The sequence below is a fragment of the Astatotilapia calliptera genome, chromosome 23, assembly GCF_964374335.1.
Source record: "Astatotilapia calliptera chromosome 23, fAstCal68.1, whole genome shotgun sequence".
Taxonomy (NCBI): domain Eukaryota; kingdom Metazoa; phylum Chordata; class Actinopteri; order Cichliformes; family Cichlidae; genus Astatotilapia; species Astatotilapia calliptera.
This window is the reverse complement of record NC_137443.1, coordinates 12136015-12152352: the sequence shown is the minus strand read 5'-3', so window position 1 is coordinate 12152352 and position 16338 is coordinate 12136015. Positions and strand designations below refer to the sequence as shown.

The following is a 16338-nucleotide window of genomic DNA, read 5'->3' as shown; positions in this document are numbered from 1 at the left end:
ACGGGTGTAAATGAGGAAGAACAAGAACAGTAAAAAAAAAAAGCTGCCTGCAATCATGTGGTCACCTTATGGCTCAAGTAGACAAAACAGAAGAGAACTTTTAAAAAGGCATGCTATGTGCCGCAGACCACAAACACGTATGGATTAGTTTTTATGCTGAAGAGTTGATGGTCACATCAATGGTACTGAAAGCAGTAACGCACGAACACCAGAAATAAACCAGAACAGACCATTTCACACTTTCTAACAAAAAAGACGTGAGCGAGACAACCCATTTAATATCACAAAATTAAAGTGACAAAATTGTGACCTCCCACAAGCAGCAATAAGTTTGTAAACACGGGAAAAGCAGCACAGAACAGAGTTTCCAGAATTATTTCAAGGGAAACTGCATTTCCTCACGAGTCCATTTCTTATAAATTTTAATTCTTTCAGTTTAACGATTCTCAAAAAAGTGGAAAAAAAACCAAACAAACATTCCCGGACTTGGGGGATTTAAAAAATAAAAATTAATAATAATACTACTACATGTGCATTCTTAAAACAAATCTGGTGCTGACGCTAAGACAAAGCAGGGAGCGGCACAGAAAGCCAAACTTAATCAATCAGCAGTTTGCTTCAACCTAAACTGAACCTTTGACAGTGCCGGTAGCTCCAGATGAAGCCTTTTTGGGGCGTCAGCCTCACAATTACAGGTACTGTGGGTACTGTAAGTACCGTTAAACATTTAAACAGCACTTTGGCTTTTCTGATGCTGCTTTAGTGGATTAAATGTGATCAAGTGAGAGTACTAAAAAGTTCAAGAGAGGGTAAGCCTATTAAAGACACAACATGCTTTGTATTCTTGCCTGATCCTGACCCAGAGATCTAGCACTTGCATATAAAGATAACAGTTGCTATTCTGTGTGGTTTCACTTAAATTTCATTTTATTTTTTAATTTCAGGCCTTAATAGTATGGACCACATTTCTAGCATAACGGCCGGTGCAGAACGACTGCACGTCTCTACCCATTATAAGCCTACTGGGAGGAACTCTTGAAGCTTTCTGAACTGAGTGGTTTCTGGCATATTTCTTATGGACAAAGTTGATTGGCTATGCCTCAGACGCTAGTGAGGATGGTCTCTGCCTATCCAACTACCTTTGGAAAAGCCCACAAACTATTCTGATGGTCATCAAACCACATTTTGATATATACCATGGTGACGAACTCATCATGAAGGGTACTGAAAGAGTTCAAATACAAAAAAAACCGGTCTGTATAAAATTGTGGGAAATTTTTTTCCCACCTTAGTAAAAGCTCTCCAATGATTTTATGGTGTTTATGTGTTTATGGTGTCACTAGTTTAAAGGTCTTCTTTAATACTGTAAAAATGTTCATTTTGTGGATTTTTTGGTCCTATTTAGAGCTAAACAGCAGACAGATACGTTTTAGCGTATGGTTAACTCTTCTTTGACAAGCCTCTACAGCGAGACCACACAGCTCCATCCTTTACACATCAGATCTAGTTTTAAACTACGACGATTGCAAAATAATCAGCTCGACATTTGAAAATCACCAGTGTGACGTTACTTCAGCTACGAAGATCCTTTATGTGCTACCTGGCTTATATGCCTTTAATGTTAGGCTTGTGACACGCCCATGCATACTCTGACATGTGCCTGAAAAGGTTTACATTACTCCTGCAACGCTCGCTGTCCAATCACAGCACACACACCTGTGCAACGTCCTTAATTCCTTCCAAGAAATGCTGGACCTTTGGAGCAGGTTTAGACAAATGCTACAACCATTAAATTAGTTAATGCACCTTATTAGCTTAACTGTTTTTACACATAAAAATTGGTTGAAAGAACTATTTAAAAATTAATTAATAAATTAATTAAAGGGCATAATCAACTGCAACATTAAACTGTACTGAACCATCCTGAATGACTTAATCGTTCAAATAAAGCCGGGACTTTCTCCATTCATTTCTGTAATCCACTGTAATCCAGATGTCAAACACTATACTCAACTCCCAAGCAACATTTTCAACAGCATAAAGGTCCGCCTCCTCTGAGGAAAAAAAAGAAAAGAAAAAAAAAGCTGCAGTTCAATGGAAACAATTGTGAATTCTGGCAAAGGAATTTTCTCCATTTTATGAAGGAAATCTAGACAAGTTGTGCAAATCCTGCCCAAACCCTTCTGCCAGAACTTTGGAGGCTTCAGCTGGTTTTGCTAACTCTCCTGGTGTGTGCGTTTCTAGCTTGTTTACACACACACACACACACACACACACACACACACACACACACACACACACACACACCCCCCTGCTAAAACGATCATCGAGTCTGCTGTAAAGCTGATTTATAATTATTGCTTAATAGCTCAGCTGGGAGTGCTGGACTCAAAGAAACTGTTCTGATGATCCAAAATAGAAGTGTGTTAAATACCTTTTGCCACACCCTTTAATTTCCCTTCCCTTAACCGCAGCCTGTAAGATTCAACGGCGTCTAAAAAACAGCCTGGGCACACATTAAGTTGTGATGTGTGGCACCTTCCTGACAGACAGCCATCTGCCATGTTCAGTTCTGCCAAAGAGTTCTTCCTGTTAAAAGGAAGTTTTTCCTTCCCACTGTTGCCAAGTGCTTGCTCATAATGGGTCACCTGATTGTTGGGGTCTCTGCATTACTGTAGGGTCTTTACCTTACAACATAAAGCACCTTGAGGTGACTGTTGTTGTGATTTGATGCTATTTAACTGAACTGTACTGAATGCGGAAAAAGAATGCAGTCTTTCCAGAACTGGTTTCTGGTAACAGCTTTAAAAGCCTAGCTTAACCTCGCTGTGTGTTCACTGTTTACTAATTAAACATAATGCACTGTAAAAAAAAGAAAAAAAGAAAAAGAAAGACTGCTACTTGAAGCAGCAGTGTCTCAGAGACTCTAGTTCTATTATTTGAAGTTAAAGACTTTGTTGCGGAACAAAGGGAATGAAGCGAAGTAATCCTGGCAAAGCAACTCTGCTTAAACTCAAAAGAAATTGCAGGGCAGCAGAAAGGAGATGGAGGAAAAATAAAAATAATATCAACCATCAAATATTTTCCGAGCAACTTAAAATGTACAATAATACATTAAGGAAGTCAAGAAATTCATACTTCGCCAAAATAATCAGTATTAACAAAAATAATCCCAAGGTCCTCTTTTCCACCATAGATCATTTATTTAACCCTGATTTTAAAAGCTCCAAAAGAACCCCCACAGACTCGCTCTGTGAGCAGTTTGCAGACCACTTCAGGGGAAAGATCAGCGCCATCAGATCTGATATTTTATCTAATCGCGATATGATTGTAAACACATCTGAGGGCTCGATTGTACCTGAGGAGACACTGGACAGCTTTGTCCTGGTTAATGCTGAGAACTTTCAGAAGGTTTTCTCCACAGTGAGACCCACCACATGTCTTTTAGATCCAATTCCTTCTTCACGCTTTAAAACACTTTATGGATTTTTTGAGGCTGAGCTTTTATACATGATGAATTGCTCTCTTCAGTTGGGTGTCTTCCCTGCTGCCTTTAAAACGGCGTGTGTGAGGCCCCTTCTGAAGAAGAGCAATTTGGATTGTAATGATTTTAATAACTACAGACCTGTATCCAACTTACCATTTTTAAGTAAAGTCTTAGAAAAACTTGTTTTTACTCAGATTACTGATTTCCTCAATGATAGACAGATCCTGAAGATATTCCAGTCTGGATTTAGGGTGAACCACAGCACAGAGACGGCTCTCCTAAAGGTTTTAAATGATCTTAGATGTAACTGGGACGCCCAAAAGCTCTCAGTCCTGGTGCTACTGGATCTAAGCGCAGCCTTTGATACAGTAGACCACGCTATTCTTTTAAACAGACTAAAACACATGGTGGGCCTCTCTGGTGCTGTACACAACTGGTTCACTTCCTATCTCTCTGACAGATCTTTTATGGTGAGTATGGATACATGCTCCTCTAAGATCCATAAAATGACATGTGGTGTGCCTCAAGGGTCGGTTCTAGGCCCTGTACTTTTTAATTTGTATATGTTGCCTCTCGGCAGTGTCATCAGGAGGCATGGAGTGAACTTCCACAGTTACGCTGATGACACGCAGCTGTACATCTCCGTGTCTCCTGATGACACCAGACCAATGGATGCCCTTTTTAACTGTATCTTGGATATAAGATCTTGGATGGCAGAAAACTTTTTACAGCTTAACCAGGACAAAACTGAAGTTTTAATTGTCGGTCCTGAGGCTCAGAGAGAGAAACTCTTGTCTAAATTAGAGGCATTTTCACTATGTCCTTCGCTACAAGTGAAAAACCTGGGTGTTATTTTTGACTCTGAGCTTGGTTTTATCCCACATGTTAAACATGTAACCAAAATTGGATTTTATCATCTAAAAAATATAGCCAGAGTCCGCCCTATTCTCTCTCGGGCCAACACGGAGATGCTGATGCATGCTTTTATTACCAGTCGCATTGATTACTGTAATGCCCTGCTCTCTGGTCTTCCTAAGAAGAATATTTCAACTTTACAACTGTTGCAAAACTCGGCAGCTCGTGTGCTGACGAAGACCAGAGGGCGGGCCCACATTACACCGGTTTTAGAATCGCTGCACTGGCTCCCCGTGTGTTTCAGGATCGATTTTAAAGTTCTTTTATTGGTTTTTAAATGTCTTAATGGTCTTGGGCCTTCTTATCTCTCAGATCTGCTTTTACCATACGAACCCTCGCGGACCCTGAGGTCCTCTGGTACTGGCCTTTTGATAGTCCCTAAAGTCAGGACACATACTCACGGAGAGGCAGCTTTTCAGTGGTATGGTCCTCGTCTGTGGAACAGCCTGCCGGAGGAGCTCAGGGCCGCAGAGAACGTACATGTTTTTAAGAACAGGCTTGATTTTATTCTTATTCATTTTTTAATCTTCTTACTCTATTTATATTTATATTGTATCCTGTTCTTATTTATTTTATCATTTTACCCTGTATACATCGTATTGCGTCATATCTCCAGTGTTTCCTCGGAGGGCGCTCTCTGCACCGGGGCTGTTATTGACCGTGGCTGCTGGGTCTCTGGGGTCCTCTCAGCCTGGTTGGGGGGCTCCTTTGCCTCCCTCCGGCTGTGTGCCCAGCCCGGCTCCCGGTGCAGACGGCTCTCTGTTATGTTTCCTCACTTGGCTCATGCGAGCCCAGCCCAATTTTTACTCTTTAAGTGTGCGCGTGTGTGTATGTGTGTGTGGGTGGGGGTGGGGGGATATATGTGTATTGAGAGTGTGGGGAGTGAGTTGGAGGGTGGGGTGGGCTGCTTTTAACTATGTAAAGCACTTTGTGCTACATTTTTTCTGTATGAAAAGTGCTTTATAAATAAAGATTGATTGATTATACTGTACTAAACTCGTAATATTAGAAACCAAAAGAAAGGAAGAAGAGAGGGGGGAAAAAAAGAAAATAAAAAAGCACAGCCTATCCGGGGACACCACACCTTTCATGGAGCCAGGCTCCCCGGTCTCCCCCCTGCAATGTTTAACGCAGCACCAGTTTTAGCACCCTATGCCCTCCCCCTCCCAGCAATGCTAACATACTGCTACCCTCAGCCTGTTCGTTTGAATGGGCTGCTGACATGTCACTATTCTCTGGGACCTGAGCCCAGAACGTTCCACAGAGCTAACCTTGGGGACACAGTACAGCTCCTGGCCTCAGACTGAGCATGCGGATGTCCCCACACAGTGCCTACTAGCAAGGAAATGAGGACCAGCAGGGACTTGGTGCCAAAGAGCTAATGAAGAAACTAAAAATCTAAAAATCTGTCAAAATGAAAGCTTAGCTTCTGAGTGCTTATTTTCCCCCTATAGTATTAAAAAAAAAAAAAAAAAGCTAATGATGATTTAAAACTTGATTTTCAAAAAGAATGTAGAACGAGTCCTTTTCAACTGTAACGTACGATTGATGGCCAGCTTTGAAGCGACATCCACATCCACAACACAAACACAATACATCGCTAACGGAGTGCTACTTCACATTACCGCCGCTTCTGTTTTGGACGTGCAGAGAAGCAGAACACGGACTAACTTTTGCCTGTCTTCACACCTCATCAGTCACTGCAGAAAAGTGTTCAAATCTAACCACATGTGCTCATTTCTAAAGAAAGAGGAGGGGGAGGAGGTCAAACGCTTTTTATGTTATAACCTCAACTGGGGCACACCTGATTTTAGTACAGCTCCGTTTTGCACTGCATCAGAGTATTACTCAGTCAGAATGGAGTCTCTCATACATTATGCAATGTTTACATCCAACAGTTAGGGAGTATCAGACACTATGTGAAAAACAATTCATGAAAAACATCTTTTCAAATCTGATTTCCAAACATTAGATCAAGTAATTGCAAATTAAGAGTTGGGGTAAAGAAGGCTTAGCTCCTTTTATTGACGCCACAGCTTTTGACTGCATTAGACATCCTCAGAAGTTATCCAATTTGTCAATGATCAGTTCAGATATTTATTCAGTGAGAAGTCCTCAGCATGCTTATAATTTGCAATTGTCCTCCTTAAAAGGAAAAACAACAGTAAACCCTGACCTGAGCTTTTAAGATCTTGTTAGTGAGATTTTGGTATTTCCTAATCAAACCTTGCTCAGAGTTACCAAACATTTCATTAAACACATCATTAGCCTGCTTGGCCACAATCTTTTTAAAAGCTTAATAACAAAAATCTAAAGGGGTTCCTGACTATTAATGTGACAGGGTCAAAAACTAGATGGCACACAGGAAATTACCACTCAGATTAACGCAGAAACTATGTGAATTTGATTAGTTACACAAGTGCAACTCTCCAACAATGCAGACTGCAGGGGAAGTAAAGGCATGTCTTTGTTTGGTTGTGAATGTGCACAGGAATAGCCAGGACTAAATCCCCATGGGTAGGACTGCAGTCAGGTGTTTAGTTGCATCACTGTCACACTTTTAAGGTGCTCCACCTGTCTAGGATTTCAGAGGTGGAAAGAGCACTATGTGCCATGTACTCTGCAGGGGTAAACTGGTACTGGGTGTTCCTAGTCATAATACGAAGTGTGCGTGCATTTCTGCAGTGCTTCTTTTGTGTGTCTAAACCCTGAAAATAGACGTGGCAGCACAATAGCACACACGTATAATTGGGCTAACTCTGTGTTCCATTTACTGTAAGATCTTCACCTCTAGAAGGAAACCCTTTGAAGGGTTTTAAGTTTTCCATCTTTTGATTCAGAGCTTCTTTTGATCGCGTGCTTGAATTGAAGCATTACTTTAGCCCTGCAACAAAGAAATGGTGCACACATAATCTGCACATGGCATCTGACAGGTTTTTTTTTTTTTTTTTTTTTTAAACATACGCTTATGGCACAACAATTTAAAAACAAAACAAAACACAAGACTACGCCTTGTGTCACCCTAAGCTTTTATTCTCTGTTTAATTACTACATGCATGTAAAACTTGAGTATAAAAACAGAAAGCAGTCTCATTACAAAGAGAGACATTTCTCTGAAAACTGAAGTGAGCAAAACAAACTAAACTCATTTAAGATCTTAATAGAAGTTCTTCAAATAGTCTTCTTCTTCTAAGGCCTTGACAAAAGTGATGTGAAAGTGGAGACTCAGCAGGCATTCAGAGGCTCCAGAAGAGCAAAAACAAGCAAATGGGCAAAACAGTAAGTTTACCAATTATGCAGAAAATGTTTCATTTGTCATTATAAACCTTTTACACACTTAAGACCATTAAGCTGGGCTGAATTCCCTGGACTGATAACTAAGATTTGATTTTTTTTATTTATTTTTTATTTTTTTAAATAAACAGGATCATTAGTAGTAGCTGGACTTTTTAATTAGTGCAACAATATGAACACTCAGGTTGTGCTGAAGACTGGTCGCCGCATCTCACACCATGTTGATACAGCCAGCAACAAACCACATGTTAGATTTTTTTAAATACTGAGATTACTAGTGTAGCAATAAGAGAGCTTCCTGCAGTAAGTTAATGAAATCTTATGATAATAGTGTTGCAAATTGAACACTATGAAATATGGAACCAACGGTGATTATAGTACCAGTGTGCAGGGAGTTCAGAGAACAGGTCTACAAAAATTAAAATGGTAAAAACGTGGTAATTCTCACGTTTAAGGTCATCGCCTCTGGCATTTCCTGACAGTTTTCCAGCCTGGGTGATATTTTTAGATCCCTGGAAATCCCTTTATGACCACTTGGGCTGTGACCTCTATTTCACCACGAACTTCAACTTCTCTTTCACACTGACCTGAATTTGTACAATGGATCATTACTGGTGATGAGAGGCGGGCTTCCAGCTTTGTTTGAGAAGTTTTACAATTTCCAAGCAGGAATCCAGGGATTAATGCAGATGCGCAGTTTTGAGGGGATCTCATAGAACTCCAAACAGACAGCTATACAAATCACCATGGTTCCGCAATACTTCACTTAGAAAATGCACAGCTGTACACTCACTGGACACTTTATTTGGTATACCTTGCAAATACTAGCTTGTACCGTGTTTTACGTTGAGACAGGCCTTTGTGGCAGAGATTCAACCATACTCAGACCAGCCCATCTGGCACCAGCAACCATGTTCACAGTCACTTAAATCACATTTCCACCCATTTGGATCCAATCAATTAATCTATTATTTGTCAAAATTGCCCGTACACGTTGCGTGTTACGCGTAGGACTCACGTAGTACACCCAGTTTGAACTTCAGCACACTATCTTGACCACATCTGTGTGCAGTACATTCAATACATGTTTTTAATAATGCTGCATCATTGGTGAAGAGTAAAAACAGCTGGACAACCCTCCGTACAGCTTTGTGACAACTTAACCACTGCCATGCAAACCACATTTGCACTGTTCTTCGTTTCCTGGCTTTTAAAAGTAATCTGTCCGTGATCTTACAGTAATATATTGAGTTTGGGAAGTAGCAATGATGGTGGGAGGTAGCTCAGAGCTACTTATTTAAATTTAAAAAAAAAAAAAAAAAAAAAAGTGTAAGAAATGAATGTACCTCATTTGTGCAACCGACCTGTGAACTGTGCAGTAGGGGTGCAACGATACACAAAATTCACGGTTCGGTTCAATATTTTGGTGTCACGGTTCGATATTTTTTCGATACCAAAAAAAAAAATGTTTATGCCTTTTTAATTTGTCATTTATTAAAATTATAAATATATATTTTAACTCAAAAGTACAGTTTCTAAATTTAATGTTGCTGAAACAACAAAATAAAATAAAAAAATAAATCTGACCGAGAAATCACTCATCTTTAGAAAAGAGTTTATTACAGAGAAATGGCTCTTTCCAAAATAAAAGCTATACTATACGCTTCTTCTGGGCTATATACTCAGCAGCATATTAAACATATTAGGTCCCCATAAGGAGAATCATGTGCTTGTTGTTTTTGTCTGCTTCCACTTGTCTTTTGCACTAGGATGATGTCGGCGTAAATGTGCAGTGATATTCGTTGTGTTCCCACTAGTGCTGTCAGCGTTAATCTCGTTAAAATTACATTAACGCCATAACGTGGCAAATCTCCTTTAACGAGTTACCGCGGATTGCCCCGTGCGTGGGGCTGGACGGCGTCAACATGTTAACAAGCTAAGTGCGCTAACGCACTAGTTCCCACCAATTGAGCATTGCGTGGCACATCCGACATACTGTTTTACTTTTGTCCATGACGTGCTTACCATCAGGGTCATGCTTCACATGAAAACCAAGATCGTTCCAAACGCCAGATCTGAATTAGGGTGGGGGAGGTTCAGTTTCAGGTAGCGTTGAGGCAGCTTAGCTTCTGTCTTGCTAGCTTGCGCTCCGCTCAGTGGATCTGCACTCGACAGTGCAGCCTAGGCAGAGTAGTCGAACGCAGATCCACTGAGCGCTCAACACAGACAGCATCGTCAGAAGAAAAGTTGATAAAATAAATAAAAAAATTTGTATTGTTCAATACATATGCGTACCGAACCGAAAGCACTGTATCGAACGGTTCAATATCGATACGAGTATTGTTGCACCCCTACTGTGAAGCCTGTTAATTTTAATCTGTGTGACCTGATCTTTGAGCTAGCACATGCAAAGTGTAATCACTGTCCAGTGTATGTAGTTGAGCTACATTGACACCCTACAGATGGAAAAATTCAGTTTTCTTACTCCAACAGCATCGGAGGTCCAACACGAGAATAATTATTGTGTGTGTTCCAACCTGCTTTCTGAGGTAGAAACACACACAAGGATAGACGTGAACATAAAAGAGGAATCTCCTTTCAAACTCAGTCTTTTCAAATGTGGAAAAGCCTGCATTGAATTGGCAGATATTTCTTCAAGGTCCAGCCTAATTCAGGTTTTCTGAATTGATGAAGCAGTCTTTCATGTATTACGTCTGGGCATTTATTCTTTATTGCTACAACCCACTGAGCGAAGTAACACCTTTAAAAACGAAGGTTATGTGTGAATAAAACTCAAATGTGCATATAATTTGTTCTGGCGCCACAGTCACACTACTCATTTGTGCCTATTTTAAGCATTTATGATGCTCCACGTATGATTAAAAATTAAAAGACCAAACCATGACCCATGCACTGACTGAGCTCTTGGAAAGGACATACCAGGTCATGGAGACATTGTCACTTGTGGTAACCTTGCCACAGGGCACAGGAACACCATGACATTTAGAGTCGTATTTGGCCTTAGTGGTTATGGTCATCTCTTGCAGTGTCCCATGCTCTGCTGAAACTGAGGAGTAAGCATTCCTTAAATAACCGTAGCGCTGGCATTAGCCAACTGGATTCATGCAACAAAATCCCCACCCAGGTTCTGTTACCTCCCCTACCGTTCCCATAAGGTCTGAGACGGGGTTAGGTGGCCAAGCCCCCAGCTTACTTACAACTTCCTTAGATACAAGTGCTTTAATTCAGAATTTGTCACCGTTAAAACTTATGCTCACAGATGAAAAACAACAGAAAGGGTGTCAATTTTTCACCCATGATGGAGAAACTCAAAAGTTCTTTATCTAGAGAAGAAATTTAAGCTCTGGACAACAATTTGAGCAATTCAACAACTTTCTATCCTGACAATTCCGAAGGCAAAACATGCTTTCGGTTACACGTATCAGACAAATGCCACTTTAGGTTATGAAGAACTAGACTTAACGGAGCGCACTCACATCTCATACAACTCTTTATAAAGTTCAGGACTTCAAGCGAATAAAATGTGGAATATACTGCACATAAATCCAGACCATAGATCATCACGGGACTGATGCCAGCACTGATGTTTGTCCTCATGAATACAAAATTCATTCTTTTCCTCTCACTACAACACAAATAACTTGTCAATACCACTGGGACTAGCTACCCCTCACCAGTATTCCTGGTTTAAGTTATTATCATGCCAAATGTTTGTAAAATCTATCATTACCGAACGAAGCTTGGTTCCCTGTGCAGATACTGTGTGAAAGTCTTCAAGTCATTACACCTCATGACAGTGGTGTAAAAGTGAATTAGAAGTGAGTTTGTCTTTAAGACAAAGGTCAATTGGGCATTTCTATTGTCAAAACAGAGGTGTGAGTTGGGTCTGTGTGCATGAGAGAGCACGCACCTGTATGGGGGCTTCTGGACAAAAGGCTGTCTCTTTGATGGATGGACATGTTAAGTTTTAGATCTTTTGAGATAGGAAAAAAACCTAAAACCCCCAAGTACTATTTCAGCACACTAGTCAAGCTGTTTTTTCCTAGTACTGTGCTATAAAAGTCATGCAGACATAATTCAAAACTTATCTGTACTCTCCATAACCTTCAGCTCAGTGATGCCGGGTAGCCTTACTCATTTCCTTGCTTATGTCACAGCTAGTAGGAAGAAAAAAAAAAGCGAGTGAGTCTCTGCTGGCAGTCCCGTAGCAGAAGCTCCAGTTCACCATGTCCTCAGACATACCAAGAAAAACCCCCAGCTGACAGTCACGTCTCATTCAGCCAGCAGTGCAACAAGACATGCTTTATTAGACTAATACAGCATCTAAATGAACTGAATCAGCTTTCCGTCTGGTCCCGTGTTTTGTATTTTGTTAGCTTACAGAGGAATGTGATCAATAAGCCTTTAAAAATTTCTTGCTCTCCCACAAAGCAAAGCGTGTAGTGACTTCACTATGACACAATTAAGAGTTCACCTCTCTTCCTCTACCAGCTCACCCCAGCAGTTGGGTGCCAGCCAATGTTAGAACAATCAGGAACTCTAAGGGGGGAAAAAGCAACAATGAAGGCAATTTAGGCTCAGGTTTGAGGCAGTGGCATGAGTGATAGGGATGTTTCTGAGAAACAACAGCAGAGATGGACCATACGGACCAAAGGGAGCGTAAACTGCACATAGCTTCAGTCTCAGATGATCCTGTTGATTTCTTTTTATTCAAATGAAGGCAGAGTTCTTATATTTATGACCTAATGAAAACTGATAACAGCCAACCACAGGCAAATAAGAATCCCCAAACTGACGTCAGTCCAACAACTCTCACCACAATTTATGGCATGTGAATGTAGGAAGACAGGGTCTTCAGTTGAGAAGAGCACCGCTCCTGAGCCCCAGTGTTAGCCTTTGTTTGGATTTCATTCCAGTGCTTTTAAATATGTAAAGCTCTCATTTGTGTAATTAACACAGCAGACACCAACATTACTAACATTATAAGACTGATTATCTTCTTTAGAGGACACACGTGCACACCTATGCAGGACTGTTCTGTGTCACATGGGTGGTTTAATAATCTCTCATCATCTGTCCAATGAACCTGTTGAAGTCATAAAAACAGTGCTTAACTGCCTCTGCAGTCCTGTGCTTATTGGCATATAGCAATCCCAAAACTAAGCAAGAGCTCAGAACCTGCCGACCTCAGAGATGCCGCTCAACACAAAAAGTTTGAATGCGAATCGTGAACCGTTGAGCCCGCCAAGAGTCAACATCCCCACAATGAGGCAGCAAAGTTTCTATCACCTTACTACTCCAAAACCATTCACTTCTCTATATCGTCCACACATCTGATTAGTCAGTAGCACAGTCATTCAAACTGTGAGTAAGGGTTAAGTCAAATAACAGGGAAAGAGGTCAGGATAATCTCACAATGAGCTATACGAGTTTAGCAACACGTCTGCACGTCAGTTCAAGGGCCACTTTCAGGAGAACATCTTCTGGATTGTGAAACAAGTTTTCAATTCCTCTGACATCCATGTTATCAAAGGAAACTTCCAGCTGACCAATTTCCTGTGTACTCTGAGTCGTTTAATGCAAATTTGAGCCTTTGCAGATTGAATGAGCACTGGGCAGCAGTTATCCTCAAAGCTCTGCCAGTTCAGTGTTTGGAGCCCATTTCGGGAGGTAGCAACGACCAGCTGCCTCCTAAGGGAATTTCTAGTCCCACAGTTAAGACAGTGTTACCAAATCAGTAAGCAATGGCACTCTGTGACCTCCCACAGCTCATAGAAAACTGCCATAACGTTCATCTGGCCAACGAACGTACTAGAAGGGCAGCGGTTCTCCCCACTGGTGGGTTATAGAGTCATGTTATTGGGAAAAATACATGTGGAAAATTTATCTTGGTTGTCAAACAGAAGAGTTTGACATCCACCGTGGAACAGGCACAGGACACAGACGGAGCTGTGAGGAGAGCATTTTCTTAGATTAATGGTTTAATTTACTCTGACCGATAAAAAGTTAAAAATCAAATAAATTGCCAGATATTTTCTGGCAGGTTCACCCATCGATAACCATAATAATCAGTTAATTTAGCCTTTCTGCCAAATAAATACCAAGTGTTCCACAGTTTTAACAATTTGCTTGACTAATCTAACATATTCATATCTGCAATGAACTCTCACCTTAAAGTTTTGTTTTTCTAACCTGCACCCCTGGGAAATATCAGGAAGGCATGATTAAACGCTAAAGCTTAAGATCTGCGAGATAATAATAAGTTTCTGCCTCCTTCACGAGACTGGAGGCAGATGCCAGATGATGAAAGTTTTCATGGGAAGCAGTCAGGCTGGTAACAGCAGTGGACAATCGGTATGGCACGTTTTCAGCGGGTAACGTAAGAAAGCTCACATGGCATGTGTTTTGATAAAATTGTGGCCAAATGCACTGCTAACAGATCTCTAAATCACAACACCAAAGTCCTAAATGATCATCATTTCCTAATATAACCATCACAGATACCTTCTAATGCTCATTCCTTCCATGTGCCTTGTATTTGATTAGGCAGACCTCTTCCTACAACTAGTGGCCACCCAATTACCTGTCACAGTTTACTGTTGTGGATTGTCAGCTGCAGTCCTGCTATACACAGCCACTGAAGCTTGAGATAAGGCCCTTTCCTCCTGGCCTGTCAGCTTTTCCCTGTCAAATATTTATAGAAGCTGAAACGTTAGATGGCCACCATCAGACTTAAAGCTGTGGACACAAGAAGCCGAGTAAGAGCAAAAAGCAACCCAGAAACCCACGAGCTGAATCTAGTGTCCAGTAACTTCAGACAATGTCTAAAGCTGTAAACTGAACATGATGAGCATTTACTGGATGTGAGGAGGGGGGTTGGGTAAAAAAAAATGCCCATGTTTCGCATGAATACCGAGTGCTTTTTCAAAGTATTCACTGCCGAGCCAAGGCTTTGAGAGAGGTAACAGCTTAAAGTGAGCGGACAGGGCTCAGATAACCGACGGCACCAGACACCCTCATGTGTGGGCAGTTTGATGGCTAGTTTAGCTAGCAAGGTTTGCCCCCACCACCACCCCACTTCCCCCCCCCCAAAAAAAACAAAACAGGAGAGAAATGACAGGGGTACCAAACTTTCTGGAAACATCTGTACACGCGCCATAAATGACTAATTTTCACTGATAATTCTTCTACGTTATAAAAGACGTATTTAAGCAAGACAAGTGGCCGATACCAAGTTTACACAGAGAGGCTGAAACAACGCGATGAAGTAAGCGGGCTGCGGGTCCAGTGGCACCGGGCTGGAGTGAGGGGTGTCTGGGTGTAGCTACAAAAACACGGAAAACCCACCGAGCACCCGGCCACAGCCGGGGCTCGCTAAACTACACGCTCATCAAACCGAACCGGCCGTGGACCTCAGCGTGAAGGCAGGCGGAGCGGGGACCGACCTCCCTCCGCCTGTCACAGCCGCCAGCACGGACTTCGGGAGCCGACCGGGACGGCACGGAACCGAAAAGGCGCCGCTTACCCTGCTGCTCTGGTAGGCTTCGAACGCCTTCAGCGCGCTGTCAGTGAGTTTGACGTGAAACACGGAGACATTGCTGCCGTTGCTCACTCTTCCACAGGACAGTCCGTAACACTGCTCCTCCTTCAGCGCCGCCATCTTGCTCTCGCTCCCACCACCACGCGCACGGACGCGCTCTGCCGTAAACCGAGAAGTCCCGGTGCTTTTCAATGAATATGCAGCAACGAGCCGGGGAGCGAGGAAGCCCCGTGGGCAAAGCCCGAGTGTCTGCTCAGAAATAATAACGACGACGACGATATTGATGATGATGATGATGACACTTTACAGCGTCACACCTGTGTTGCTTTTATAAGTTTGGTAACTGAGCGATGTTAAATTGTTTCAATATTTTGAACACTTAAAACTAATTGATATTTTAGATGATTTTGATTTTTTTTTCCTGGATATTTTGTAATTATGTCATTTTATTAACGACTGAAAAATATACACTGACTATATGAGCCAGCACTGCCCAGCAGAAACGCGTAGGTAGAGGGAAACGATAGGTCATCAGATTACGTCAGCGAAACGTCAATGTCTGAAGGCAAGAACACACACACCATGATGGTTTGGGTATAGTCACAACACCCGAGAATGTCCGCTTGTAAACCAATAAAACATGGACAGTGACTCTCTCTGATTTAATTCATTTAACTGTCTCTGTGATGTTTTGGCTTCATGCTGAGAACGAGCACTCCAGATGTGTTGATCGAGAAGGAGCTTCACCATGTCTTGGAGAGGAGATGAGTGTCCTCATGCAGTGTGATCCTGCATGAGGAAGTCAGGAGTGACTGTATGTGAGAGAGGTGCAGGACATGTACAAGGAGCAGGTGGAGGTATGTACCGGAGAGAAGCGGAATAAAAGTCAAGAACAAGAGAGAATACCTGTGTGTGATTGGGAGGCGGATCAGCACAAGAGAGGTATAGAAGTGAGTGTAAGCAGGGTGATTTTGGTTTATAAGCTGGTAGAGAGCTGCTGTGATGAAAGAAGTACAGGAAATAAGTCCAACAGAGGGACAGCTCAGAGTCAGAGAGATGAGGTGGTTTGCACATGTGCAAA

General features: G+C 41.8%; 1 protein-coding gene across 1 annotated transcript in view; it reads right to left on the bottom strand.

Moving 5' to 3' along the window:
* ell (elongation factor RNA polymerase II) overlaps positions 1–15921 on the bottom strand; it is a 35592-nt gene extending 19671 nt beyond the window's left edge. The window contains exon 1 of the mRNA XM_026157608.2: positions 15243–15921. Within this exon, the coding sequence (XP_026013393.2) occupies positions 15243–15377 (135 nt within the window). The 5' untranslated portion in view covers positions 15378–15921. The remainder of the gene's footprint in view (positions 1–15242) is intronic.
* Positions 15922–16338: the final 417 nt, after the last annotated feature.